This window comes from Pan paniscus, chromosome X (genome assembly GCF_029289425.2).
Source record: "Pan paniscus chromosome X, NHGRI_mPanPan1-v2.0_pri, whole genome shotgun sequence".
NCBI classification, from domain to species: Eukaryota; Metazoa; Chordata; class Mammalia; order Primates; family Hominidae; genus Pan; species Pan paniscus.
This window is the reverse complement of record NC_073272.2, coordinates 119,328,254-119,354,837: the sequence shown is the minus strand read 5'-3', so window position 1 is coordinate 119,354,837 and position 26,584 is coordinate 119,328,254. Positions and strand designations below refer to the sequence as shown.

At 42.3% G+C, this 26,584-nt stretch overlaps 2 protein-coding genes across 2 annotated transcripts in view; one reads left to right on the top strand and one right to left on the bottom strand.

Annotated features, from left to right (window-relative positions):
* The first annotated feature begins 3,617 nt into the window (after positions 1–3,617).
* On the top strand, positions 3,618–22,005 carry NKAP (NFKB activating protein). The gene is made up of 9 exons (XM_003806402.6): positions 3,618–4,185; positions 8,586–8,666; positions 10,719–10,789; positions 10,968–11,102; positions 12,841–12,904; positions 15,182–15,291; positions 15,387–15,462; positions 17,228–17,377; positions 21,661–22,005. The coding sequence occupies exons 1-9, from the start codon at positions 3,800–3,802 to the stop codon at positions 21,833–21,835; spliced, it is 1,248 nt and encodes a 415-aa protein (XP_003806450.1). The 5' UTR covers positions 3,618–3,799; the 3' UTR covers positions 21,836–22,005.
* The window catches only part of AKAP14 (A-kinase anchoring protein 14), a 30,431-nt gene continuing 25,718 nt past the window's right edge, over positions 21,872–26,584 (bottom strand). The window contains exon 7 of the mRNA XM_003806400.5: positions 21,872–26,547. Within this exon, the coding sequence (XP_003806448.1) occupies positions 26,448–26,547 (100 nt within the window). The 3' untranslated portion in view covers positions 21,872–26,447. The remainder of the gene's footprint in view (positions 26,548–26,584) is intronic.

The following is a 26,584-nucleotide window of genomic DNA, read 5'->3' as shown; positions in this document are numbered from 1 at the left end:
AGCCTGATCCCACTGGCTGTCTGCACCTCCCTGTGTGCTCTAGCTCCCCCTCACTGCCAACTCATGAAACACAGGCTGCTCCCAGGATACCTGGCAAGAAGAGCACCATGCCATTCAGATGTGCAGGAGTAGGGGTTTTCTCTTTCCAACTAAAGTACATGTCCACCAGCCATGGGGCAGGTAGACCAATCACTGTTGCAGAGTTGGTTTTATAGGCAACTGATGTGAAGGTGTACAGCCTGTTGTTGCAAAAGTTAGGCAGTAGGTTTTCCATTGAAAACTTTCTTATTAGAAATTCTCCCCAATCTCCATCCCAAATCACAGAATTTCTCTCACTCGATTAAGTTTTTGGACCTGGCCCCATGACAAATTAGTTATACATAGAACATATCCAATAGTGTGGTCCACTCTTTCCATTTAACATTATTTCATACGTCTTTCCCTTAAATTCCAAAAAAAGGAGATTTCTGATAATCAATTGGCATTAATTTTCATGATCTGATAAATTACTTCTTAGGAAAATCCCAGAGGCCATCATGCTACTGGCAGACTGGACTTGGAATTTCTTCAGCAAACCTATGTACCTTCAAAAATCCAAATTGAGGGCTGTGCATGGAGGCTGACGCCTGTGATCCCAGTACTTTAGGAAGCGGAGGCTGGCAGATCATTGGAGGTCAGGAGTTTGAGACCAGCCTGGCTTACAGGGTGAAACCCAGTCTCTACCAAAAATACAAAAATTACCTGGGCATGGTGGTGGGCACCTGTAATCCCAGCTACTTGGGAGGCTGAGGCATGAGGACTGCTTGAACCCAGGAAGCAGAGGTTGCAGTGAGCCAAGATCCTGCCACTGCACTCCAGCCTGGGCAACAGAGCAAGACTCTGTCTCAAAAAAAAAAAAGTCGAAATCAGTAGAATTAATGTTGGAATGCCCTTTGATTTAAAAACAGTAGAGGCCTAGGTGCAGTGGTTCAAGCCTGTAATGACAGCACATTGAGATGCCAAGGTGTGAGGATCACTTGAGTCCATGAGTTCAAGACCAGCTTGGGCAACATGGCAAAACCTCATGTCTACAAAAAAGTTTAAAAATTAGCGAACCGTGGCACATGCCAGCTACTCAGGAGGCTGAGGTGGGAGGATCCCTTGAACTCAGGAGGTGGAGGTTGCAGTGAGCCAAGATCACACCACTGCACTCCAGTCTGGGTGAGGGAGCCAGACACTGTTTCACAAAAGAAAAAAGAAAAGAAAAACAGTATAAAATGAATAGAAATGCTGGGCGTGGTGGCTCACGCCTGTAATCCCAGCACTTTGAGAGGCTGAGGCGGGCGGATCACAAGGTCAAGAGATCAAGACCATCCTGGCCAACATGGTGAAACTCTGTCTCTACTAAAACTACAAAAATTAGCTGGGCGTGGTGGCACGCCCCTGTAATCCCAGCTACTCAGGAGGCTGAGGCAGGAAAATAGCTTGAACGCTAGAGGCAGAGATTGCAGTGAGCCAAGATCGCGCCACTGCACTCCAGCCTGGTTACAGAGCGAGACTCCATCTAAAAAAAAAAAAAAAAAAAAAAAAAAAGAATAGGAATACTGATCCTTAACTCTATATTGCTGGGCTGGCATACAATGAGACGAGTTTAAGGAGCTGGACAAAGAGGGGATTACAAATTCCTTTTGCTGGACAGATAATAGAGGCTGGGTAGGGTATGTGGGAGGAAGCAGAAGGATGAAGAGAAATAGGTTAAAGGGTACAAACATACAGTAAGATAGAAGAAATAAATTCAATGGTTTTTGTTGTTGTTTTAAGATAGTGTCTCACTCTGTCGCCCATGGAGTGCAGTGGATCAATCACGGCTCACTGCAACTTCGATTTCCTGGGCTCAAGTAAGTGTTCCTCCCACCTCAGTCTCCTGAGTAGCTGGCATGCACCACCACACTCGCCAAATTTTTAAATTTTTTGTAGAGACAGGGTCTCCCTGTGTTTCCCAGGCTGGTCTCCAACTCCTGGGCTCAAGTGATTGGCCCGCCTCGGCCTCCCAAATTTCTGGAGTTACAGGTGTAAGTCACCATGCCCAGCCCCAAATTCAATGTTTGATATTGACAGCATGGTAGAGTGAGAGTACACTATTTTTTTTTGGAAACACAGTCTCACTCTGTTGCCCAGGCTGGAGTGCAGTGGTGCAATCTCACTCTCGGCTCGCTGCAACCTCAGCCTCCCGGGTTCAAGCGATTCTCGTGCCTCAGCCACCCTAGTAGCTGCGATTACAGGCACGTGCCACCAGGCCCAGCTAATTTTTGTATTTTTAGTGGAGACAGGGTTTCGCCATGTTGGCCAGGCTGGTCTCAAACTCCTGACCTCAAGTGATCCACCCGCCTCTGCCTCCCGAAGTGCTGGGATTACAGACGTGAGCCACCATACCAGGCCGAGAGTACACTTAACAAAAATGTATTGTGCTCAGATAATGGACACCTTAAATACCCTGACGTCATCACTACACATTATATACATGTAACAAAATTTCACATGTATCCCATAGATTTGTACAAATTTAAAAAATAATAAAAAATTAGCTGTGCGTGATGGCACATGTCTGTAATCCCAGCTACTCAGGAGGCTGAGGCAGGAGAATCACTTGAACCTGGGAGGCGGAGGTTGCAGTGAGCCAGGATAGCCACTGCACTCCAGCCTGGATGACAGAGTGAGCCCTTGTCTCAAAAATAAAAAAAATAAAAAATAAAATGACACTTTTTGGGGAAAAAAATACAAGCCAGACGCAGTGGCTCACACCTATAATCCCAGCACTTTGGGAGGCCGAGGCTGGCGGATCGCTTGAGCCCAGGAGTTCAAGACCACCTGGGCAACAAGGTGAAACCCTGTTTCCCCCGACCCCCCTCAAAAAAAAAAACTACCCAGGCTTGGTGTCGCATGCGCCTGTAATCCCAGCTATTCAGGAGGCCGAGGTGGGAGGATAGCTTGAGCCCGGGAGGCGGAGGTTTGCAGGGAGCTGAGATCTTGCCACTGTACTCCATCCTGGGCGACAGAGTGAGCAGAGTGAGTTCCAGTCTCAAAAAAAAAACAAAAACAAAAACAACAACAACAAAAAAAAACCTCCTTTTGCTGGGGCATATTGGTGGAGACGGTGGCTAGGGGATAAGTATGCAGTTTTTCTCTAGGCGGGAAACTTAATTGAAGTTTATCAGGCGCGAGTCATTAACAAAATTTGCGCCCTCTAAGCTAACACGGCAATATGGGGCTTAGACACCATAGCTCATCCCCAGTCGCGAAAAACCCTCCCGATTTGCTTGGGATTGGAAAGAAAAAGAAAATATACATTCATACTTTCATACATGACATACACACACACACACATTTATATATAAATACACACAGAAAGCACATGAAACACAAGCAGAATTAACTGTCTTGTTCATACGGCCACTCAGTGAAATGTATACTGTATATTGTGTTTGAAATATATACTTCCCTTCAAGTGTTTCAAGTTCAAGGCTGAGAAAGAACTTGGTCTCTTGCTTAGACTTGAGGAGCCTCACTCGGAACTGGAAGGATGCACGCAATCTAGTTGCCCCACCGGCTTATTTATATTGATGCACACATCGCTTCCTGTCGGTGACGACCGCCTAGATCCGGGGAAGGGTTTTGCAGAAGTACCCAGAACTGTGTCCAAGGTTTCCTCAGATTTGGGCTGTTCCGCAGCGGCAGGTCCCGGGAACCAAGGCAACAGACATCTTCCTAGGCTCGCGAGAGCGCCCCCTTGTCCCACGGCTGCTGGGGCCCCCCAGTAGCCATGGCTCCGGTGTCCGGCTCGCGCAGCCCGGATAGGGAGGCCTCGGGCTCGGGGGGAAGACGTCGCAGTTCGTCGAAGAGTCCGAAGCCCAGCAAATCTGCCCGCTCCCCGCGGGGCCGCCGCTCTCGCTCGCACTCTTGCTCTCGGTCCGGGGACCGGAATGGACTCACCCATCAGCTGGGTGGCCTCAGCCAAGGCTCCCGAAACCAGTCCTACCGCTCACGCTCCCGGTCGCGTTCTAGAGAGCGGCCCTCTGCGCCCCGGGGCATCCCCTTCGCTTCTGCCTCCTCGTCAGTCTATTACGGCAGCTACTCGCGCCCCTACGGGAGCGACAAGCCTTGGCCTAGCCTCCTCGACAAGGAGAGGGAGGAGAGCCTGCGGCAGAAGTGAGTGAGACGGCCGCACTTTCTCTTGTACGAGCCTACGTGCCTTTGGAGTCCGATCTATCATTCATTCCGCTTCTGACTATTCGCATTTCGCTCACTCTGCTTGCCTTGCGCCCATTTTCATCCCTTTCTTTAATCCACCCACGACAACCCTTTATTCGTCCTTTTCATTTTCCCTTACCCTCAGGCCCCTTCATATAGTGCCCTGGTCTCCCGCTACCCCCTTCCGCCTCCTGTCTTGTTAGCGAATATTGCCGAGAGTTCAGACCTACCAGAACTGTAGCATTTACCTGGTTGTGTCATTATCATTCGTGAATATATTTGTATTCCCCACTAGACTGAGCTGATGGAAAGGAGGAGCCAGTGAACGGAGGAGAATTCTGATCACAGAATTCTAAGTGCCTGGTACTTTATAGGCGCTCAACCATTGCTTGTTGAATGAAGGAACTTACAGGTCTGAGATAACAGGATATTTATGTAGAAATGTTTTGTGGGGAATTAGGAAGGGATGAAATCAAGGGTTTAAGTTGGAGAGGAAATAAACCTTCCCCTCAGACAAGACGATTAGATGCATGTAGGAAAAGTGATCTGATAAGCTATAGATGACCCCACTTTGAGGAAGGTCTTGTTAAGTGGTCTCAGTCTTGACCTCGAAAAATGACGCCAGGATGAGACTAGATCTCTAATCAAAGTGAGTATTGGAGTGGAAGAATGCATAGCTTGGGGATTGTTTTGTTTTGTTTTTGAGACAGGGTCTAGCTCTGTCGCCCAGGCTGGAGTGCAGTGGTGCAATCTTGGCTCACTGCAGCCTCCACCTTCTTGGGCTCAAGTGATCCTCCCACCTCAGCCTCCCTCATAGCTGGGACTATAGGTGCGCACCACCACACCCGGCTTATTTTCGTATTTTTTGGTAGAGACAGGGTTTCACCATGTTGCCCAGGCTGGTATCGAATTTCTGGGCTCAAGTGATCCTCCCACGTTGGCCTCCGGAAGTGCAGAGATTACAGGTATGACCCCACATGCCCTGCCGAACCTGTCCTTTTCATCACTATACTTTATTACCTCCCACTGCCGGAAGAAAAAGACTCAAGACATCTCCCAACTGTTGGAACTTTAACCTACCTCTCAATGCCTGTAATATTTCTAAGTTTCTCATTTTTTAAAACATATAAGTGCATGTAAATAACTTAGTACAGTGCCTGACACATAATTTAACAATAAACAAGATATTAAGACTTACACAGCAATAATTATGAGCCTTTTCCTTTCTCCTTAAAACTATGCATTTTTTGGCTGGGCGCAGAGGCTCATGCCTGTAATCCCAACACTTTAGGAGGCCAAGGCAGGAGGATCACTTGAATCCAGGAGTTCAGGACCAGCCTAGGCAATATAGGGATACCCTGTCTCTACAAAAAGTGTTTTAAAAATCAGCTGGGCGTGGTGGCATGTGCTTGTAATTTCAGGTACTGGGGATGCTGAAGTGGGAGGATCACTTGAGCTGGAAAGGCCAAGGCTGCCGTGAGCCATGATCTCACCACTGCACTCCAGCTTGGGTGACAGAAGGAGATGCTGTCTCAAAAACAAACAAACGAAAAAAAACAAAGAGAAGAACAGGAAGAAAGAAAGGAAAAGGACAAACTCCAGAATCAGACTGAGTATGAAGCCTTTATTTGCCACTTAATAGCTGTGTGACCTTGGTCAAGTTACTTAACCTCTCTGGGCTCCATTTCTTCATCATTAAAAGGGGGATAAAATAAGTACTATGGATTAAAAAGGGGATAAAATAAGTACTAGGGATTTGGGGATTGTAATAATTAAGTGGCTGGAACATAACTATTCCATAAGTGTTAGCTATTAATGTTTCATGCATGGGAGCAAAAACAGTAAAAACAGTCCTGAGTTAGGTTGGAGACCCATCTCTCCAAGTTACATTTTTCAGAAACATACCCACAGGCTATGTCAGTCAAAAAGTAAATAGTTTCTTCTTGGAGAATCCTCACCAAAAGATGTCAGAAGTGCTTGGATGAAACTTGCATATGTACATTTAGAAAATAAATAATTTATCTTTTTTTTTTTTTTTTGAGATGGAGTCTCGCTCTGTCTCCCAGGCTGGAATGCAGTGGTGCAGTCTCGGCTCACTGCAGCCTCCACCTCCTGGGTTCAAGTGGTTCTTCTGCCTCAATCTCCTGAATAGCTGGGATTACAGGTATGCACCACCACACCCAGCTAATTTTTGTATTTTTAGTAGAGACGGGGTTTCGCCATGTTGGCCAGGCTGGTCTCGAACTCCTGACCTCAGGTGATCCACCCGCCTCAGCCTCCCAAAGTGCTGGGCCCGGCCAATAATTTATCTTAACATTACAGATGAAACCAGGTGACAACAGGACTTCCTGCTGTTTACAGCCTGGTAGGCGTTCTTCCCCCGATATCCATACATTCCAAGTACAGCTATAAATATGTTACCTTTTAAATTGTCTGTTACTTCAGGTGGGAAACCCTCTCAGTCTGACTCTGCATAGTTATAATACCTTTTCCCCTGATTAAGGAAGCAAAAACAATTTATACAAAAACTCATTGCAATTATATTTATTTTGGAAGGATTTTTAAAAACAAATGGAGTCACAAGCAGCTAAACTTTGAGAGAATGAGCCTTAGTCTTTGTTTTGTTTTGTTTTTTAGTTTATGAGGAATATCAAAAATTAAAACAGAAGAAACCATAGGCATAAAACAAAAGAAGAAACAAATTTTAGTGTCCTTCAAAGAATAGATACAAAATGCACTCTTTTTCCAAAAAGGAACTAAAAGGAAAACAGAGAGGGAACAAACCTTGTATCTCATTGAGTATAGTTTTTTTTTTGTTTTTTTATTTTGAGATAAGAGTCTCACTCTATCACCCAGGCTGTCATGTGCAGTGGCGTGACCTTGGCTCACTGCAACCTCCACCTCCAGGGTTCAAGGGATTCTCCAGCCTCAGCCTTCTGAATAGCTGGGACTACAGGCACATGCCACCGTGTCCAGCTAATTTTTGTATTTTTTCTAGTAGAGACAGGGTTTTACCATGTTGGCCAGGCTGATCTTGAACTCCTGACCTCAGGTGATCCACCTGCCTCGGCCTCCCAAAGTGTTGGGATTACAGGCGTGAGCCACCACGCCCAGCCCCAAGTATATTTTTTGTTAAATGAAACTTTTTGACTAGGTGCAGTGGCTCATGCCTGTGATCCCAACGCTTTGGGAGGCTGAGGCAAGAGGATTGCTCGAGGCCAGGAGTTCAAGATCAGCCTGGACAACAAAGCAAGACCTCTTTTTTTTTTTGAGACGGAGTCTCGCTCTGTCTCCCAGGTTAGAGTGCAGTGGTGCGATCTTGGCTCACTGAAACTTCCACCTCCTGGGTTTAAGCGATTCTCCTGCCTCAGCCTCCCTAGTAGCCAGGATTACAGGCATGCGCCACCACGCCTGGCTAATTTTTGTATTTTTACTAGAGACGGGGTTTCACCATGTTGGCCAGGCTGGTCTTGACCTCCTGATCTCAAGCAATCCGCCCGCCTCAGCCTCCCAAAGTGCTGGGATTACAGGCATGTGCCACCGCGCCTGGCGGCAAGACCTCATCTCTACAAAAAAATAAAAAACTTTTATTTCGGGCCGGGTGCAGTGGCTCACGCCTGTAATCCCAGCACCTGAGGTGGATCTCCTGAGGTCAGGAGTTTGAGACCAGCCTGGCCAACATGATGAAACCCCATCTCTACTAAGAATACAAAAATTAGCCAGGCGTGATGGCGCATGCCTGTAATCCCGGCTACTAAGGAGGCTGAGGCAGGAGAATTACTTGAACCCAGGAGGCGGAGGTTGCAGTGAGCCAAGATCGTGCTACTGCACTCCAGCCTGGGCGACAGAGCGAGACTCCATCTAAAAAAATAAATAATAAAATAAAATAAAAACTTTTCTTTCATTTTCAGAACTTCAGTTGTTTTCTACGTCTAATGCATCATTTTTATTTTCTTCATTAATTCCTCGGTTTCTGAAAACTGAAGGTTTGACCATATCAAAAGAGACTTCTCTTCACCTTTCATAAATCTGTAAACAAATGAAGTTACTTACAAATGTGAAGCTGTTTCTGTCACATATTACAGATGATGAAATGAGCAGTTAAGAGCTGTGTCATGCATTCAGCAGAATGGATGCACTTGACAGTCTCCCAGGCCATCATTTCTATAGTCTGTACCATTTGATAGTATCATCAGAACATCAGACCTTAAGTGATGAGTTTACATTTAAACCAAGTTTTTATCCATGTTTAAAATATAAAGGGAAAAAAGGCTTAACTAGACTCCTATTGAATTTGATTATATATTTAGGAAACAACTCAGCCATTGAGTTATAATTTACATGTCTTTATCTGCTAGGAGATTAAGTGAGAGAGAGAGAATTGGAGAATTGGGAGCTCCTGAAGTATGGGGACTTTCTCCAAAGAATCCTGAACCAGAGTAAGTGGTTAAAAAATATATTTTTAAAATGTTATAATATGTGTTTAAATCCTGAATCTATTGTGAAAATGTTTAAGTGAAGAACTTTAAATATATCTCACATTTTTCTTTCTTGTGATTTATGTTCTTCTACCCCTTAAGTTTTAAAAACATAGAACATATCTAAAGATTAAAACATGTTGCTAGTAGATTTTAGCATAATCTAAAATAATTCATGGAGTATAATTTTCCTATTAATAGAAGGGTTCATTGTTAAATAATACACATTATTTTGAATTATTTTTTCTCAACTAAACTCAGTGGCAGATTGCATGCCAGATATTGGCATTACAAAGAGATTTTTTTTTTTTGAGATGGAGTCTTGCTCTGTCGCCCAGGCCGGAGTGCAATGGTGCGGTCTCAGCTCACTGCAACCTCCGCCTCCTGGGTTCAAGCGATTCTCCTGCCTCAGCCTCCCGAGTAGCTGGGATTACAGGTGCCTGCCACCACGCCCGGCTAATTTTTGTATTTTTAGTAGAGACGGCAGTTTCACCATGTTGGCCAGGCTGGTCTCGAGCTCCTGACCTCGTGATCCGCTTGCCTCAGCCTCCCAAAGTGCTGGGATTACAGGGGTGAGCCACTGCGCCCAGCCTACAAAGAGATTTTTTAAAATGAATATACCAGTATGGTTTTGTTAATATTCCTATATCCAATCCTATCTGCAGACTTAATGCTTTTTCTTTTTGCTTATTTCTTTTCTCTTTGATGCTACTCATAAGTTTCTTCTTCCCTCTCTATTTCTGTGCCAACTTTAGGTTGAGTTGAGACAATGTGCTTGACAGGTAAACCTGTAATTTGTGATTGGATAATAAAGCATTATTATCTGAAACTTGTTCTTACAGATACCTTTAGAAAATGCTTGAAGAGGCCAGGTGCGGTGGCTCACGCCTGTAATCACAGCACTTTGGGAGGCCAAGGCAGGTGGATTCCTTGAGCCCGGGAGTTCAAGACCAGCCTGGGCAAATAACAAGACTATTTAAAAGAAAAAAAAAAGAAAACACTTGAAGAACCTGAATGTATTGAATTAGAGTTGGAAGGAACCCTAAAAATAGTTTTCTTTCTTCTTTTTTTTTTTTTTTTTTTTTTTTGAGACAGAGTCTTACTCTGTCACCCAAGCTGGAGTGCAGTGGTGCGATCTTGGCTCACCACAACCTCCGCCTCCCAGGTTCAAGTGATTCTCCTGCCTCAGCCTCCCGAGTAGCTGGGATTACAGGTGCATGCCACCATGCCTGGCTAATTTTTGTATTTTTAGTAGAGATGGGGTTTCACCATGTTGGTCAGGCTGGTCTTGAACTCCTGACCTCATGATCCGCCCACCTCGGCCTCCCAAAGTGCTGGCATTACAGGCGTGAGCCACTGCGCCCAGCCAAAATAATTTTCTAGATAATATTTAAATTACTCCAAGTATGATCTTCAGAGGAAAAGATTATATGATGTGGAAACCCCTTTTCTAAACTATTGTAGAATTTGAATAATACTCATTTTCAGAATTCTCTGCAACAGAACAACATCTCTTTAGACTGTAGTTTGTTAGGTTTTTGCTCTGAGGAGACAGAACAGTTGCTGCTTTACCATTTGTCTTTTACGTGCTTAAAATAAAATTATAAAGTCTTTCTTCAGCCTTCTTATACCCAGTTTCTTTAATCTTTCCTATGGTTCCTGTTTCTCTACTTTTTCCCTGTGGTTTCTTGTGAAAATATAAATCCTCCATGCTGCTTTGTTTAAATAGCACTATGTAAACTCTAAAGTGTTATGCAAATGATAAGTTATTTTATTATTACAAAGATGGTAGACCCTTGAACTGCACGTTTATGAAAGTAGTTCAGTGCTTGCTTTGTTGTTGTTTTGGTTTTTTTGATTCCCAAGTTCTGCCTTAGGATCTCCAATGCTTGCTTTTAATGGTTCTTGGACAATCGATGCTGTTACTGAAAAATTTGGAGTTCATATCTTTATACTCCATGGTCCATATCTCATCACTTTCCTAATTCTTATAACCATTTTATTTAAATTCAGTTCTGATGAACATACACCAGTGGAGGATGAAGAGCCAAAGAAAAGCACTACTTCAGCTTCTACTTCAGAAGGTATTTTAAAAAAAGGGTATTTTTAAAATACAAGCTATTTTATTGAGAGATTAAAAAAATCAGTTTGTAAATAGTTGAACATTAGACTTTGCTTTTACTCAAATTGCCCATCGTCTGTTTCTTTTGATGTTCAGAAATAGTTTTTTAGAATATAATTTTTTTATTTGTACTTTCTTAGAAGAAAAAAAGAAGAAGTCTAGCCATTCAAAAGAAAGGTCCAAGAAAAGGAGAAAGAAAAAATCATCGAAAAGAAAACATAAGAAGTATTCTGAAGATAGCGACAGTGACTCTGATTCTGAAACAGACTCCAGTGGTAAGAACGCCAACAGCATTCTGCAAGCCTTGCTTCAAAACTAGTTTTACTTCTTAAAACTTATTTTAGAAGAAGGTTCCTGAAAACACTAATAATACTGAAGAGTTTTTGAACACTTGCTAACCTTGTGCCAGGTACCCCAATAAGTGCTTTATATTTATTATTGCCATTTAATCCATACAATAACTGTAGGGTACATCTTATAGATGAGGAAATGGAGACAGAGCAGGTTATAAGTACTATCCCTAAGGTCACACAGTTTGGATTCAAACCTAAGCAATCTGACTCCGGATTGGGATTGGTTGTGCAAAGTGTACAAGGCACATGGCACCAGACCAAGTCAGGGGGTTGGGCTGTACCAAAGTAAGCCTTACAGGGCTGCATCGGCCCAGTGGAAGGGCTCTTTTGTTTAATTCTCATGCCCAATGAGCACCTCTACAGTTTTCAAAAAGGTATGCCATAAAGTGCCTACTTCATGCTGGCTGCCTATTTGTGGAAGGCACCCTATCTGGGGTAGTGCATCACAAAGAGTCTCCTTTTTGTACTCTCTCCTGGCTGATGATTGACCAGAAGGTGCCTCCTCTGAGGTTAACACATTACACAAAGATTCACCTTCCTCTGATATCGCCGAAGTTTCCTGGCCCTCCCTGTCACTTCTCTTCCTCAGTGCTGGAAGACAGAACTTTCAAATATTTCTGTATGCAACACTTAAAAAGAGGCATTTTTATACTTAACTACAACACTATCTCATACAATAAAATTAGTAATAATACCCTATACACCAAATACCTACTTAAAATCCTTCAATAGCACTCCATAGCCTTCAGGGTAAAGTTCAGACCCTGACTCATTTCTCTCTAATCACATATACCCTGTTACACTCTCTTGCAACATCCTCTGTAATCTGAAAACTACTTTCTGTCTCCTCAGTATTCCATGTTCTTTCTCTTGTTACTTGGTAGAGAGGCCCTCTGCCTACAATGCCAGTCTCTCCCTCCATCCAGCTTGGTTTACTCATTGCACCAATGGGCATGCATTACTTTTGTAATCAAAGAACTACTTTAAGAGTCACCTTTCCTGATCAACCATTCCTCAGCCGCCCTCCTCAAATCAGTCTGATTTTGAGACTCCTCTGTGTGTCCAGGTTCCCCAAGCTTCCCTCTATCATTCCAGATTGTATTGATCTCTTTACCTATATGTCTCCTCCATTAGACTGAGCTCCAGGAAAGGATTCTCTCTCCCCCCTCCAACACACACATAGTTTTCTTTCCCTTTTTATCACGAAAATATTTAAATATTCAGAAAAGCGAAGAGAATAGTATAATTAATACCATATACTTAATCACCTAGATTTGGCAGTTGTTGGTATTTTTACATATTTGCTTCAAATATGGGCTTTTCACTGAGATAGTCAAAGTTAATTACAAATATCATCACACTTCCACCCTAAATATTTCTGTATGCATCCTGTAAAAAGAGGCATTTTCCTAATTAGCCACCACACTATCTCACACAATAAAATTAATAATAATACCCTATATCATCAAAACCTAGTGACTTTAATTTCTATGTTCATAGTACCTCCTACAGTTCGTGACAAATAGCAATAAATGTTTCAATGAGGTAATTTCTTTGTAACAATAAATGGGACAGCAATAGGATAGTTACCTACTCAAAAGTACTACGGTTTTAGAGTTAAAAAATTTTTTTCTTAATTGTAATGTGCTTTAATTTGCAGATGAAGATAACAAAAGGAGAGCAAAGAAAGCCAAGAAAAAGGAAAAGAAGAAGAAACACAGATCGTCAGTTTTTTAAGTTTTATTATGGAAAATTTCTTTTCTTTTTTTTTTTTTTTTTTTTTTTGAGACAGAGTCTCACTCTGTCAGGCAACAGAGTGCAGTGGTTCGATGTCAGCTAACTACAACCTCCGCCTCCCAGGTTCAAGCGATTCTCATGTCCCAGCCTCCCGAGTAGCTGGGATTATAGGCACCCACCACCATGCCCGGCTAATTTTTGTGTTTTTAGTAGAGATGGGGCTTCACCATGTTGGCCAGGCTGGTTTCGAACTCCTGACCTCAAGTGATCCTCCCACCTTGGCCTCCCAAAGTGCTGGGATTACAGGAGTGAGCCACTGCACCCGGCCAGAAAATTTCAAATGCATATAAAATTACATAAAATAGTATAATGATCCTTCCTGCACCTGTCATGCAGTCTAAATAATTATCAACTCATGGGCAGTATCTGCCATCCATCATTTATTTTGGACCCAATCTCAGATGTCATTCCATCCATAAGCAATTCAGTACCTTTCTCTAAAAGATAGGCATTCTTTTTGTTTTGTTTTGTTTTGTTTTGAGATGAAGTCTCGCTCTGTTGCCCAGGCTGGAGTGCAGTGGCGTGATCTCGGCTCACTGCAAGCTCCGCCTCCCAGGTTCACAAAGATAGGCATTCTTTAAAACAAAACAAAACAAAAAACTGGCCAGGCACAGTGGCACATATCTGTAATCCCAGCACTTTGGGAGGCCAGGCAGGAGGATCGCTTGAGCCCAGGAGTTCAATACCAGCCTGGGCAACATAGCGAGATCCTGTCTCTATATTTAAAAAAAAAAAAAAAACCCTTAACCAGAATGCTATTATTGTGCCTAAAACATTTAATAATAATTCCTCTATTCTCAGCAGTTTTTTCTGTAGTTTATTCCAATCAGGATCCAAATAATGTCCCTAAATTGCAGTGACCGTATTCTTATGGTATTCTTTGGCATGTTCTGTCCTCTGTATTTCCAATAGATTAATAGGTCTAGAGGCCTGAGAAGGCTCAGATTTGAGTTTGGGGCAAGAATACTTCGTAAGTGGTGCTGTTTACTGTCAGGAGGCAAATAATGTCTGGTTGTCACTTTTTGTCATATTAACAGCCATTGATGGTCATTATCTCGATCCATTATTTCATTAGGGGTTGTAAAATGGTGATAGTCTAATCCTGGCTTTATCCTTCATTTATTAGGCAGAATGATTCTATAAGAGAAACTTACCCTCATCAACTATTTAGATACCCTGAAATATAGTTTATATTGTAAGAGCAGGATAATTGCTTGATTTTTTTTTGTTTTAATGACTTTTCAAATAATGAATTGGATTTTTAAAAAGTATTATTAACCCAAGGATTTAAACATATTTGACATATTTTAATCCATTACACATAAAATTATTCATAATGTTCAAATTGTTGGGACTTTTTAGGCTGTTTTATTTCTGTTGTCTTTCTACAACATCAGAACTGTATTTCATTGTTCCCTTTAGTGAATTTTTTTTTTTTGAGACCGTGTCTCACCCTGTCACCCAGGCTGGAATGCAGTGGCACGATCACAGCTCACTACAACCTCAACCTTCCAGGATCAAGCCATCCTCCCACCTCTGCCCCCACTTTCCCCATACCTGGGACTACAGGCGTGTGCCACCACACCTGGCTAATTTTTGTATTTTTTGTAGAGACATGGTTTCGTCATGTTGCCCAGGGCTAGTTTCTAACCCCTGGGCTCAAGTGACCCACCCGCCTCAGTCTTCCAATGTGCTGGGATTACAGGGGTGAAACACTACACCCAGCCTCCTTTAGTGATAATTTTTATAGCAAAAGATGATTTGGTTAAATAAGTTAGAATACTTTTTAAAAAAATTGTTAAGAGGCAGTGTCTCGCTCTGTTGCCCAGACTGGAGTGCAGTGGGCTAATCATAGCTCATTGCAGCCTCGAACTCCTGGGCTCAAGTGATCCTCCCGCCTCAGCCTCCTGAATAGCTTAGACTACAGATGTGTGCCATCACACCCAGCTACTTTTTTTTTTTTTTAATAGAGACGGGGTCTTGCTCTGTTTCCCAGGTTCAGTTAGAAGCAGATTTTTTTAAGTAAAATTATCTTGTAAGTTTGAATAAGCTGGGAATTCAGATCATTTTATTGTCACCTTTCTTTGCCTTGAAAAATTAAGATGTATAGTCACCAGTTCAAAATTTAAAAAGAAAAGAAAAATTAAGATGCCCTCTAACATAGGAAGATTAAGTGAATTTGTATCAAATTAAAATCCCTATAGGAAGAAATATAAGAAAAAGAGGTCTAAGAAGAGCAGAAAAGAGTCCAGTGATTCAAGCTCTAAAGAATCCCAAGAAGAGTTTCTGGAAAATCCCTGGAAGGATCGAACAAGTAGGTTCTTCTGATAGACTAACTCAGAACAGATGAAACATTAAAGTAACGAATTAGTCAGAATGTGAATGTGTTTCTTAATATCTTTCATGCAGAGGCTGAAGAACCATCAGATTTAATTGGCCCAGAGGCTCCAAAAACACTTACCTCTCAAGATGATAAACCTTTGAAGTAAGTAGCAGTGTGTTTATAATATCTAAAGTACCTACCAAAAAGTCTGGTTCTAACTTACCTTGCCAAGCTTATCTGACTCTATTCCCTTATTTCTACTCCAGGTTCCAGCTGAGCTGGACTACTAAATATTCCCTGGGCTTAATGTGCACTTTGCAACTTTTATGCCATGTTCAGCTTATTTCTTCATCCAGTATGCCTTCCCTTCTTTTCCCTGCCCTCTGTTTTCTTCCCTATCGCCAGTTTCTTCCTGTTAAAATCCTTACTATCCTTCGAAGCCCTTTTCAAAAGGAGATGCATATGCTGATTCCCAATACTTCCCCTCTACAAGTAGGTGTGATTTCTATTTCTCTTTGATCCTCACAGAATTTTTTATTCCTTTTTTTCTTTTTTTACCAGCAGAATTTTTTTTTCTTTTTGTGAGACGGAGTCTCGCTCTGTTGCCCAGGCTGGAGTTTAGTGGCGTGATCTTGGCTCACTGCAACCTCTGCCTCCCAGGTTCAAGCGATTCTCCTGCCTCAGCCTCCTGAGTAACTGGGATTACAGGCACGCGCCACCACACTCAGCTAATTTTTTTTTGTATTTTCAGTAGAGATACGGTTTTACCATGTTGGTCAGGCTGGTCTCAAATTCCTGACCTCATGATCCACCTGCCTCAGCCTCCCAAAGTGCTGGGATTACAGGCGTGAGCCACCACACCTGGCCTAGAATTTTTTGTTTGTTTGTTTTGTTTTGTTTTTTTGAGATGGAGTCTCATTCTGTCTCCCAGGCTGAAGCACAGTGATGTGATTGAGTTTCACTCTGTTGCCCAGGCTGGAGTGCAGTGGCATGATCTTGGCTCACTGCAACCTCCACCTCCCAGATTCAAGTGATTCTCCTGCCTCAGCCTCCCAAGTAGCCAGGATTACAGGCGCCTGCCGCCACGCCCGGGCTAATTTTTGTATTTTTAGTAGAGCTGGGGTTTCGCCATGTTCGCCAGTATAGTCTCGAACTCCTGATCTCAAGTGATCTGCCCGCCTCAACCTCCCAAAATGCTGAGATTACAGGCGTCAGCCACTGCACCCAGCCTACTTTGTTTTTTGTTTTGTTTTGTTTTGTTTTGTTTTGTTTTTTGAGACAAAGCCTTGCTCTGTCGCCCAGGCTGGAGTGCAGTGACACGATCTCGGCTCACTGCAACCTCTGCCTCCCAGGTTCAAGTGATTCTCCTGCCTCAGCCTCCTGAGTAGCTGGGACTACAAGCATGCACCACCATGCCCGGCTAATTTTGTATTTTTAGTAGAGACGGGGTTTCGCTATGTTGGCCAGGCTGGTCTCAAGCTCCTGATCTCAGGTGATCCTCCCGCCTCAGCCTCCCAAAGTGTTCAGATTGTAGGCGTGAGCCACTGTGCCTGGCATACTTTGGATTTTTTAAGGGAAAAAGGGAAAGGGAATCAGCTGGAGCCAGAACCAGTAATGACAATACCTGTAGGGATAAATTAATCCATAATTGTAAACTGTGAATCTATACTCACAGCAGTTCTTTTCTTTCAAAATATTTCTGCATTTCTGGGTTAGTTGTATAGGTCATAGTGCAATGCAATGTTTAATACACTAATTAGGATAAAGCAATTCACATTGAGCTTCCTAGCACACTACTGCTGAGCACTGTTATTCCTACTCTTGTTTGAGAGAAAATGTGGGGATTTTTGGTGCTCTCTTTAGATTATAAGCTTTTAATATTAAGATGATTTAATGGACCTTTTCTGAATTCTGAATTACTTTGTAGCTATGGCCATGCTCTGTTACCTGGTGAAGGTGCAGCTATGGCTGAATATGTAAAAGCTGGAAAACGTATCCCACGAAGAGGTGAAATTGGCTTGACAAGTGAAGAAATTGCATCATTTGAATGCTCAGGTTATGTAATGAGTGGTAGCAGGTATGTTGTTGGCATTAAGCTCAGTTTCCATGATTAGATCTTTTTCTTCTTTTTTACTACCAGAATTATATTTTGGTAATTGATTTTCATTAAGTGACTGTTTCTTATGAAAAGTAGAGTATAAATATTGGTTTGATATTAGTGTTGTTAGTATAACATGGTTTTCTGCAATTCCAAGTATATATGCAACTCAGCCTCAAACTCAGCTATATCTCTGACTTCAAAGAATCAATCTTCCTAATGTCCTTTCCTAGTTGGTATTTGCTTACAGATATTTTATCCAATGGAGGATATAGTTAAATTCAGCTATTTATCACTGCCCCATGAGGAATGTGGCAGTTAGGAAAATATTTTCACAAGACAGTGTTTCCTGGTTACAAGTTTGTCTTCAGTTTTTTATGGACCCAGATTTCTGAGACTGAATAACAGAAAAAGATGATAAAAGACATTGGTCAGCTGAGAATATATCCTGGCTAATAAATAAATGAATAAATAAATAAATTTTAAAAAGACACTGGATTCAGCATGGGAAATGAATATAAAATTAGGAAAGAGAAAAGTTCCAGGAAGAACCAGGAGAATGAGCAAATAGGGCAGCAGTACTTAGATCAAATTGAATTTTGGATTCTTTAAAACTTGATAAACTTTTTTTTTAAGTAGATAACTATTTTTAAATGACACTGAAGGCAAATATTTGCAGAAACCCTGAAGCACCTCCAGAATCTTGTAATACTGAGGACCAATATTTGAAGCATTGCATTGGAGGACCCACACAGTAAGGCAAGAAAAAGAAATTAGAGACACAAGGATTGGAAAGGAAGGCTGGGCACGGTGGCTCATGCCTGTAATCCCAGCACTTTGGGAGGCCAAGGCAGGCAGATCACTTGAGTCCAGGAGTTCAAGACTAGCCTGGGCAACATGGCAAAACCCGTCTCTACTAAAAACACAAAAATTAGCCAGATGTGGTGGTACACACCTGTAATCCCAGCTACTCAGGAGGCTGAAGCAGGAGAATCGCATGAACCCAGGAGGCGGAGGTTGCAATGAGCCAAGATCACACAACTGCATGCCAGCCTGGAGAGCAAAACTCAGCCTGAAAAAACAATAATAATAATAATAAGGATTGGAAAGGGCGATATAACAATGTCATTTTTTAGCCAGGCGTGGTGGCTCACGCCTGTAATCCCAGCACTTTGGGAGGCATAGTTGGGTGGATCACCTGAGGTCAGGAGTTCAAGACCAGCCTGGCCAACATGGTGAAACCCTGTCTTTACCAAAAATACAAAAATTAGCTGGGCATGGTGGCGGACACCTGTAGTCCCAGCTCCTCAGGAGGCTGAAGCAGGAGAATCACTTGAATCCAGGAGGAGGTTACAATGAGCCAAGATCGTGCCATTGCACTCCAGCCTGGGTGACAAGAGTGAAACTCCGTCTTAAAAAAAAAAGTCATTTTTTTGTGAATGACATGGTGAATGATTTGATTGTTTACATAGAAAATCCCAAAGAATCTCCAGATAAATTATAAATGAGAGGAGGGTTTAACAACTGGTTGGATATAAGGTTAGTACACAAAAATCCATTGCATTTCTATTTACCAGCAACAGACAACTAGAAAATGTAACTAAATAAGAAGAAAACATTTGTAATAGTATCAGAGAATATGAAGGACTTCAGAATAAATCTTAACAAAAGATGCCCAGGGCTCTGTGAGGAAAACTATAAAGCATTATTAAGAGATTGTGTATTCAATACAGTTCCAATAAAAATGAACTGCATTTCTATTTACTAACAACAGAAACCTAGAACCTTGAGCGTTTATAACAGTGTCAGAATATGAGAGACTTAAGAATAAATCTTAACAAAAGATGCCCAAGGTTCTATGGGGAAAAATGTAAGACATTAAGAGTCCGTATCTTCAATATAGTTCCAATCAAAATCACAAAACAGTTGTTTATGAGACTTATAAAGCTGGTTCTAAAATTTATATATTACACTAAAAGGACAAGAATAGCCAGGTCACTTCTGAAGAAGAGCAAGAAGGTAAGATTAAAGAAAACTTAAATAGCTGGAGAGATACCAGGTTCACGGATAGGAAGGCAATATTGTAAAGTTGTCATTTCTTCCCAAATTGATCTTTATATTCAATACAGTCCCAATCAAAATCACAACACAGTTTTTCATGAAACTTAATAAGCCAGTTCTAAAATTTATATACTAGACTAAAAGGACAAGAATAGCCAAGTCACTCCTGAAAAAGAAGAGCAGGAAGGTAAGATTTCCCCTACAAATAGGAGGACTTATTATGAAGCTTACAGCACTTTAGAAAGCATAGGAGAACAACTGAATTGTTCAGTGGAATAAAATTGAGGCCGGGCGTGGTGGCTCACGCCTGTAATCCCAGCACTTTGGGAGGCTGAGGCGGGTGGATCACCTGAGGTCAGGAGTTCAAGACCAGCTTGGCCAACATGGTGAAACCCCATCTCTACCAAAAATACAAAAATTAGCTGGGCATGGTGGCTAGTGCCTGTAGTCCCAGCTACTTGGGAGGCTGAGGCAGGAGAATCGCTTGAACCCATGAGGCGGAGGTTGTAGTGAGCTGAGACCTCGCCATTGTACTCTAGTCTGGGCAACAAGAGCAAAACACTATCTCAAAAAAAAATAAAATAAAATTCAGAGCCCAAAGATAACCATACACGTATGGAACTTCAGTGTATGAAAGAGATAGCATGTCAGATCAATGGGGAAAGAAAGAACTATTCAGTACATGAAATAGGAGGCTGAGGCAGGAGAATCAGTTGAACCTGGGAGGCGGAGGTTGCAATAAGCCGAGATTATGCCACTGCACTCCAGCCTGGGTGACAGAGGGAGACTTGGAAGTTAAATCCACTGATAAAAACTGCTGTTCAATTACAGATTTAGACTTGGTTCTTTTTTTTTTTTTTTTTTTTTTTTTTGAGACCTAGTTTCGCTCTTGTCTCCCAGGCTGGAGTACAGTGGCGCGATCTCAGCTCACTGCAACCTCCACCTCCTGGGTTCAAATGATTCTCCTGCCTCAGCCTCCCAAGTAGCTGGGATTACAGGTACCCACCACCACACCCAGCTAATTTTTGTATTTTTAGTAGAGACGAGGTTTCACCACGTTGGCCAGGCTGGTCTTAAACTCCTGACCTCAGGTGACCTGCCTGCCTCAGCCTCCCAAAGTGCTGAGATTACAGGCGTGAGCCACCATGCCCAGCCTAGACTTGGTTCTTTTGGTTTTATGGTAAAGTAGAACCTTGAAGGAAGTTCCATCTGATTAATGACTAGTTAAATGTTTTATCTATCCTACTTCCAATTCCACAAAGGCAAATGGATATATCACCTAGGAAGTTTAATAATTTGCCCATTTCTGATTGTTTTACTGGGAACAAATTAGACGTATACCCTTAGTATTTGAAATTAATGATAGCGGCCAGGCATGGTGGCTCACACCTGTAATCCCAGCACTTTGGGAGGCCGAGGCAGGTGGATCACCTGAGGTCAGGAGTTCGAAACCAGCATGGCCAACATGGCGAAACCCCATCTCTACTAAAAATACAAAAATTAGTCGGGCGTGGTGGCACACACCTGTACTCCCGGCTACTCGGGAGGCTGAGGCAGGGGAATCACTTGAGCCCAGGAGGCAGAGGTCGCAGTGAGCCAAGATTGCGCCACTGCACTCCAGCCTTGGTGACAGAGCCAGACTTTAAGACTCACAAAAAGGAGAAAAGAAAAAAGGATAACATTTACTATGTTGACAGGAAATCAGAGATCATTATTTGAATAGTGGAAATGAATCAAAGACATATCAGGGCCGGGCACGGTGGCTCACGCCTGTAATCTCAGCACTTTGGGAGGCTGAGACAGGCGGATTACTTGAGGTCAGGAGTTCGAGATCAGCCTAGCCAACATGGTGAAACCCCATCTCTACTAAAAATGCAAAAATTAGCCAGACCTGTTATCCCAGCTACTCAGGAGGCTGAGATGGGGGAATTGCTTGAGCCAGGGAGGTGGAAGTTGCAGTGAGCTGAGATCGCGCCACTGCATTCCAGCCTAGGCAACAGAGCAAGACTCCATCTCAAAACAAAACAAAAAAAAAGGACGTGTCAGGCAGCTAAAATATTAATAAATGATCTTTTGGAAATTTAACCCATTTCAATTTTTGTCAGCTGTTAAATAGACCACTCTGGGTAAGAAAGGATTAATGATGATGTACTATGAAAATAATTACTGAGAAATTAAGCCAAAAATAAAATTCTCTCCAGGCATCGCCGAATGGAGGCTGTGCGACTGCGAAAAGAGAACCAGATCTACAGTGCTGATGAGAAGAGAGCCCTTGCATCCTTTAACCAAGAAGAGAGACGAAAGAGAGAGAACAAGATTCTGGCCAGTTTTCGAGAAATGGTTTACAGAAAGACCAAAGGGAAGGATGACAAATAAAGATTTTCTGATTGTCCAGAAGACATTTTTAACAACAAAAAAGAAAGTCTGGGTTCCACACATACATAGAAAAAGATTATTATGTTCTGAGAAAGCTTTACAGTGCTACTGTGCCTTCTATTTAATTCTTTCAGTCCTTCAATAAAAAGCTGCTTATTGATATAACTTTAGCAAGTTCTTTGGGTTATTTTGGATTGACCATAGTAACTTTCTGGTTTAAAAATCCAAATTATGGGCTGGGCACGGTTGCTCACGCCTGTAATCCCAGCACTTTGGGAGGCTGAGGCGGGTGGATCACTTGAGGCCAGGAGTTCGAGACCAGCCTGGCCAACATGGTGAAACCCTGTCCCTACTGAAAATACAAAATCAGCCAGGAGTGGTGGCACACACCTGTAGTCCCAGCTACTTGAGAGGAAGAGGCAGGAGAATTGCTTGAACCTAGGAGGTGGAGGTTGCAGTGAGCCGAGATTGTGCCACTGCACTCCAGCCTGGGCGACAAAGCAAGACTGTGTCTCAGAAAAAAATAAAAGGCCAGGCACGGTGGCTCACGCCTGTAATCCCAGCACTTTGGGAGGCCAAGGCGGGTGGATCACCTGAGGTCAGGAGTCGAGACCAGCCTGGCCAACATGGTGAAACCCTGTCTCTACCAAAAAATACAAAAATTAGCCGGGCGTGGTGGTGGGCGCCTGTAATCCCAACTACTCGGGAGGCTGAGGCAGGAGAATTGCTTGAATCCAGGAGGCGGAGGTTGCAGTGAGCCGAGATTGTGACATTGCACTCCAGCCTGGGCAAGAAGAGTGAAACTCTGTCTCAAAAAAAAAAAAATCCAAATTATGAATAAAATGCTACTGTATTGGAGGAGGTGGCTTGAACAAAAAGTGTTAGTGAGATGAGAAACTTCAATCTCACACCATGAGACAGTGCTACTATTAGCTCTATGCGATGCCTGCCCCACCCCCACCTCTACCCCAGCTGAACTTTTGGGAAATTATCACTCCTCTGTGTTGAATGTGTTATAAATGGACTTGATAGGAACATATAGGAGGCCACTTTTGTTAACAAAATGAAGGCATTGCTGCGAAAAGCAAATCTGGAATTTGAAAACTGACTTGTGTACTATAATATATGATCTACCCTGGAAATAATGGGTTTTGATTTAAGTCCCTACCTCCACTCTAAAACCAACAAACAAACCAAAAAGCAAACTAACCCACAGATTTGTTGAATTGAAAATGTGAACATTAGATATTTTAAATTGTTTTTTTTGAGATGGAATCTCGCTTTTGTTGCCCAGGCTGGAGTACAATGGGGTGATCTTGGCTCACCACAACCTCCACCTCCTAAGTTCAAGCAATTCTCCTGCCTCAGCCTCCTGAGTAGCTGGGATTACAGGCATGTGCCACCATGCCTGGCTAATTTTGTATTTTTAGTAGAGATGGGGTTTCTCCATGTTGGTCAGGCTGGTCTCGAACTCCCAACCCCAGGTGATCCGCCCGCCTTGGCCTCCCAAAGTGCTGGGATTACAGGCGTGAGCCACTGCGTCCAGCCTAAATTCTTAATAAGTTACTTTAAAATAGTTATTTGAAATATAAAGTCTTAAGAAGTCTACTCTTATCCCCATGTAAGTACTTTATTTCAATCTGAGCTGATATGAGCTTGAGGATAGGATAACATCCAAAAGAACAGGAGTCAACTATGGTCAAGAGTTCTGATAAGGAAAAATATAATGAGTCAGTATTTTAGCTTAATTATTTCATAAGAGAAACTAAAATGATATTAAATATTTTTAACTGTCTTTCATATACTAAGTAGATTTCATTTTAAACACTTAAACCTTTCTGTTTGTTTTTAAGTTGGGGAGAAATGGAAAATTGTGGGACTATGATATCATGATCTTGTTCCTTTGTTTATTTCGTTCAATTTTAATTAGGTCAGAAGAGTGAATGGGGGAGGGAACCCAGGAAGTTTTGGCTGTTTTCATTAAGGTTGGTTTTCTGTTTTTTGTTTTTTGAGATAGAGTCTCACTCTGTCACTCAGGCTGGAGCCCAGTGGTGTGATCTCGGCTCACTGTAACCTCTGCCTCCTGGGTTCAAGTGATCCTCCCACCTCAGCCTCCCAAGTAGCTGGGATTACAGGCACTCACCACCACAACTGGCTAATTTTTGTATTTTCAATAGAGATGGGGTTTCGCCATCTTGGCCAGGCTGGTCTCGAACTCCTGACCTCAAGTGATCTGCCCGCCTCAGCCTCCTGAAATGCTGGGATTACAGGTGTGAGCAACCGTGCCTGGCCGTTTTTGTTAAGGTTATTTGATCTGCATTATTATTACATGCCTATGATAAATTTAAATTACCTGAGTGATAAGGACATTCTGATTATACTATTGTAAAATGCCCGCTTGCCTTATATTTTTAAGTGGTTGTTTTTCAAAAGTGTTTAAATAAGGCAGTCATATTTCAAAGTATAGAGCAAAAGTTTTTTTATTATTATTTTTGAGACAGGGTCTCCCTCTGTCACCCAGGCTAGAGTTCAGTGGTGCAATCTCGGCTCACTGCAACCTCCACCTCCTGGGCTCAAGCAATCCTCCACCTCAGCCTCCCGAGCAGCTGGGACTACCAGTGTGCACCACCATGCCCAGCTAATTTTTGTATATTTAGTAGAGACGAGGTTTCACCTTGTTGCCCAGGCTGGTCTCAAACTCCAGACCTCAAGCAATCCGCCCACCTCGGCCTCCCAAAGTGCTAGGATTATAGGCATGAGCCACCACACCCGGCCAAAAGTTTTATAATTAAACAGTATTAACAGTCTTAAATACTATTAAATATATGTTCCAGGAAATGTCTACTTTTAACCCGCAACTACTGAAATAAAGAGTCAGCATGTAGCAGCATTAATGACCCCTGAATTTGAAATGATTTCTGTTTATTTATACCTAATTGTAGTTGCTGCCTAGCCTAATAAATCTGTAGTTTTCAAAAGTTAAAAGAAACTAGTTCCCAAAGTTTTGAGTCTCAATCCATCTACTTCCCTGAATAATAAAACCTGAATTTTGTAATACCCACTTAAAAATTTTATTCTCAGCTGGGCGTGGTGGCTCACGCCTATAATCCCAGCACTTTGGGAGGCCGAGGTGGGCGGATCATGAGGTCAGGAGATCAAGACCATCCTGGCTAACATGGTGAAACCCCATCTCTACTAAAAATACAAAAAATTTAGCCGGGCGTGGTGGCACACGCCTGTAGTCCCAGCTACTCGGGAGGCTGAGGCAGGAGAATTGCTTGAACCTGGGAGGTGGAGGTTGCAGTGAGCCGAGATCAAGCCACTGCACTCCGGCCTGGGAGACAGAATGAGACTCCGTCTCTAAATAAACAAACAAATAAAAATGTATTCTCTAAGGACATTTTTTTTTTGGTTACTGGTTCCTAGAGATGAAATGATTATCTTATTTTCAGTAGGCAAGGTAGTTTAAATGCAGAAATTCTGCGATATATGAATATTGTGACATCAAGAACAGCTTCGTTGGCATATTCTTTGGGAAAGAGGCAAGAAGAATAAAAGGGCTAAAAGTATTTTATTTTCAGCTTATGAGTGTTGTTACTGCTTCAAATTGTGTTTAGTCACCTGAGCCATAAATCAGTTGTAGTAGGGCTATTGTATTTTAAATATATTTTTTGTTCTCCAAGGAGACTTATCTAGTTTGCCACCTCCTTGCCTATTGCTCTGATATGGTTTTCCCTCCTTTTTTATTTATTGCACAAATATCTAACAGTTAAAAAAGAAAAATTTCAGTACCATATCAATTGTCTTTCATATTTTGTGTTCCTCCTTTCCAGTGCTTTTCGATGTAAGTAAATATTCTGATGTACTTGTAAGTAATCACTCAGAGCATAATGTAATTTTGTCTTTGGTGTCTTAAAATTTTGCAGCCAGGCAAGAGAGGTTCACAGGGAAGGTAGGAACAAGTGATTATTCAGTGTGAGGATGGGAAGAAGATCAAAGATAAGTAAGGGCAATGATTGTATCCTTCCCGTGTCATTGCCCCTGGTCCCCAAGCCACCCTCCTGCAATCATGAGTATAGTGGTGTATTGTGGAAGGCAGCATGCCCAGTTTTCCAGTTTCAAAATATATTATTTAGCAGTGAGGCTTAACTCCCAGTAAATGAAGGGGTCTGTGAGTAGGGGAACCCTTCAGACTGGTTATATTATGAGCTGTAGAACTGTTGCCATTTTGTTGTTCCCAGTTGTGCCCATAAAGAGATGTGTCTAAGCTGGAGACTTAGGCTCAGATGGGGAACAAACAGCCAAGTACCAACCTTAGTTTGGTCCAATAGGTGAATTTTAGCAACTCTCTAAACTCAGCTCTATGCCTGTAAGACTCAGAAGTGATACATATAGTGATAGAAAAAAATACTTTAGAAAATAGAAAACACTTACTGGTTACTCTGCTAATGTGATGGAGGTTGCAGAATGGAAAATGAATGAATGCAAAAAAATACAGCTGGATTGTGTGCCACAAGTTTATTACTCAATAAATATTCTGTGGTTTGACGTGCTGTATTGTATTTTTAATGTATCCTGATGAGAAAAACAATCCTAAGACATCCTGTAAGTATCAGACACGATTGAATAAGAAGGGGAATGACTCCATGAAACTATATTTGGCATCAGTAAGATTCTTCTGCCAGTTTTCTCGAAAGCGAACCATTCCTGGTCTACAAAGGAAGAAAAACAAACACTTTTAAAGTATTT

Coding starts and splice junctions, on each gene's coding strand:
- NKAP (XM_003806402.6), top strand. CDS start 3,800: ATGGCTCCGGTGTCCGGCTCGCGCAGCCCGGATAGGGAGGCCTCGGGC. Junction 4,186..8,585: donor GAGGAGAGCCTGCGGCAGAA/GTGAGTGAGACG, acceptor TTTATCTGCTAG/GAGATTAAGTGAGAGAGAGA. Junction 15,292..15,386: donor TCCCTGGAAGGATCGAACAA/GTAGGTTCTTCT, acceptor TCTTTCATGCAG/AGGCTGAAGAACCATCAGAT.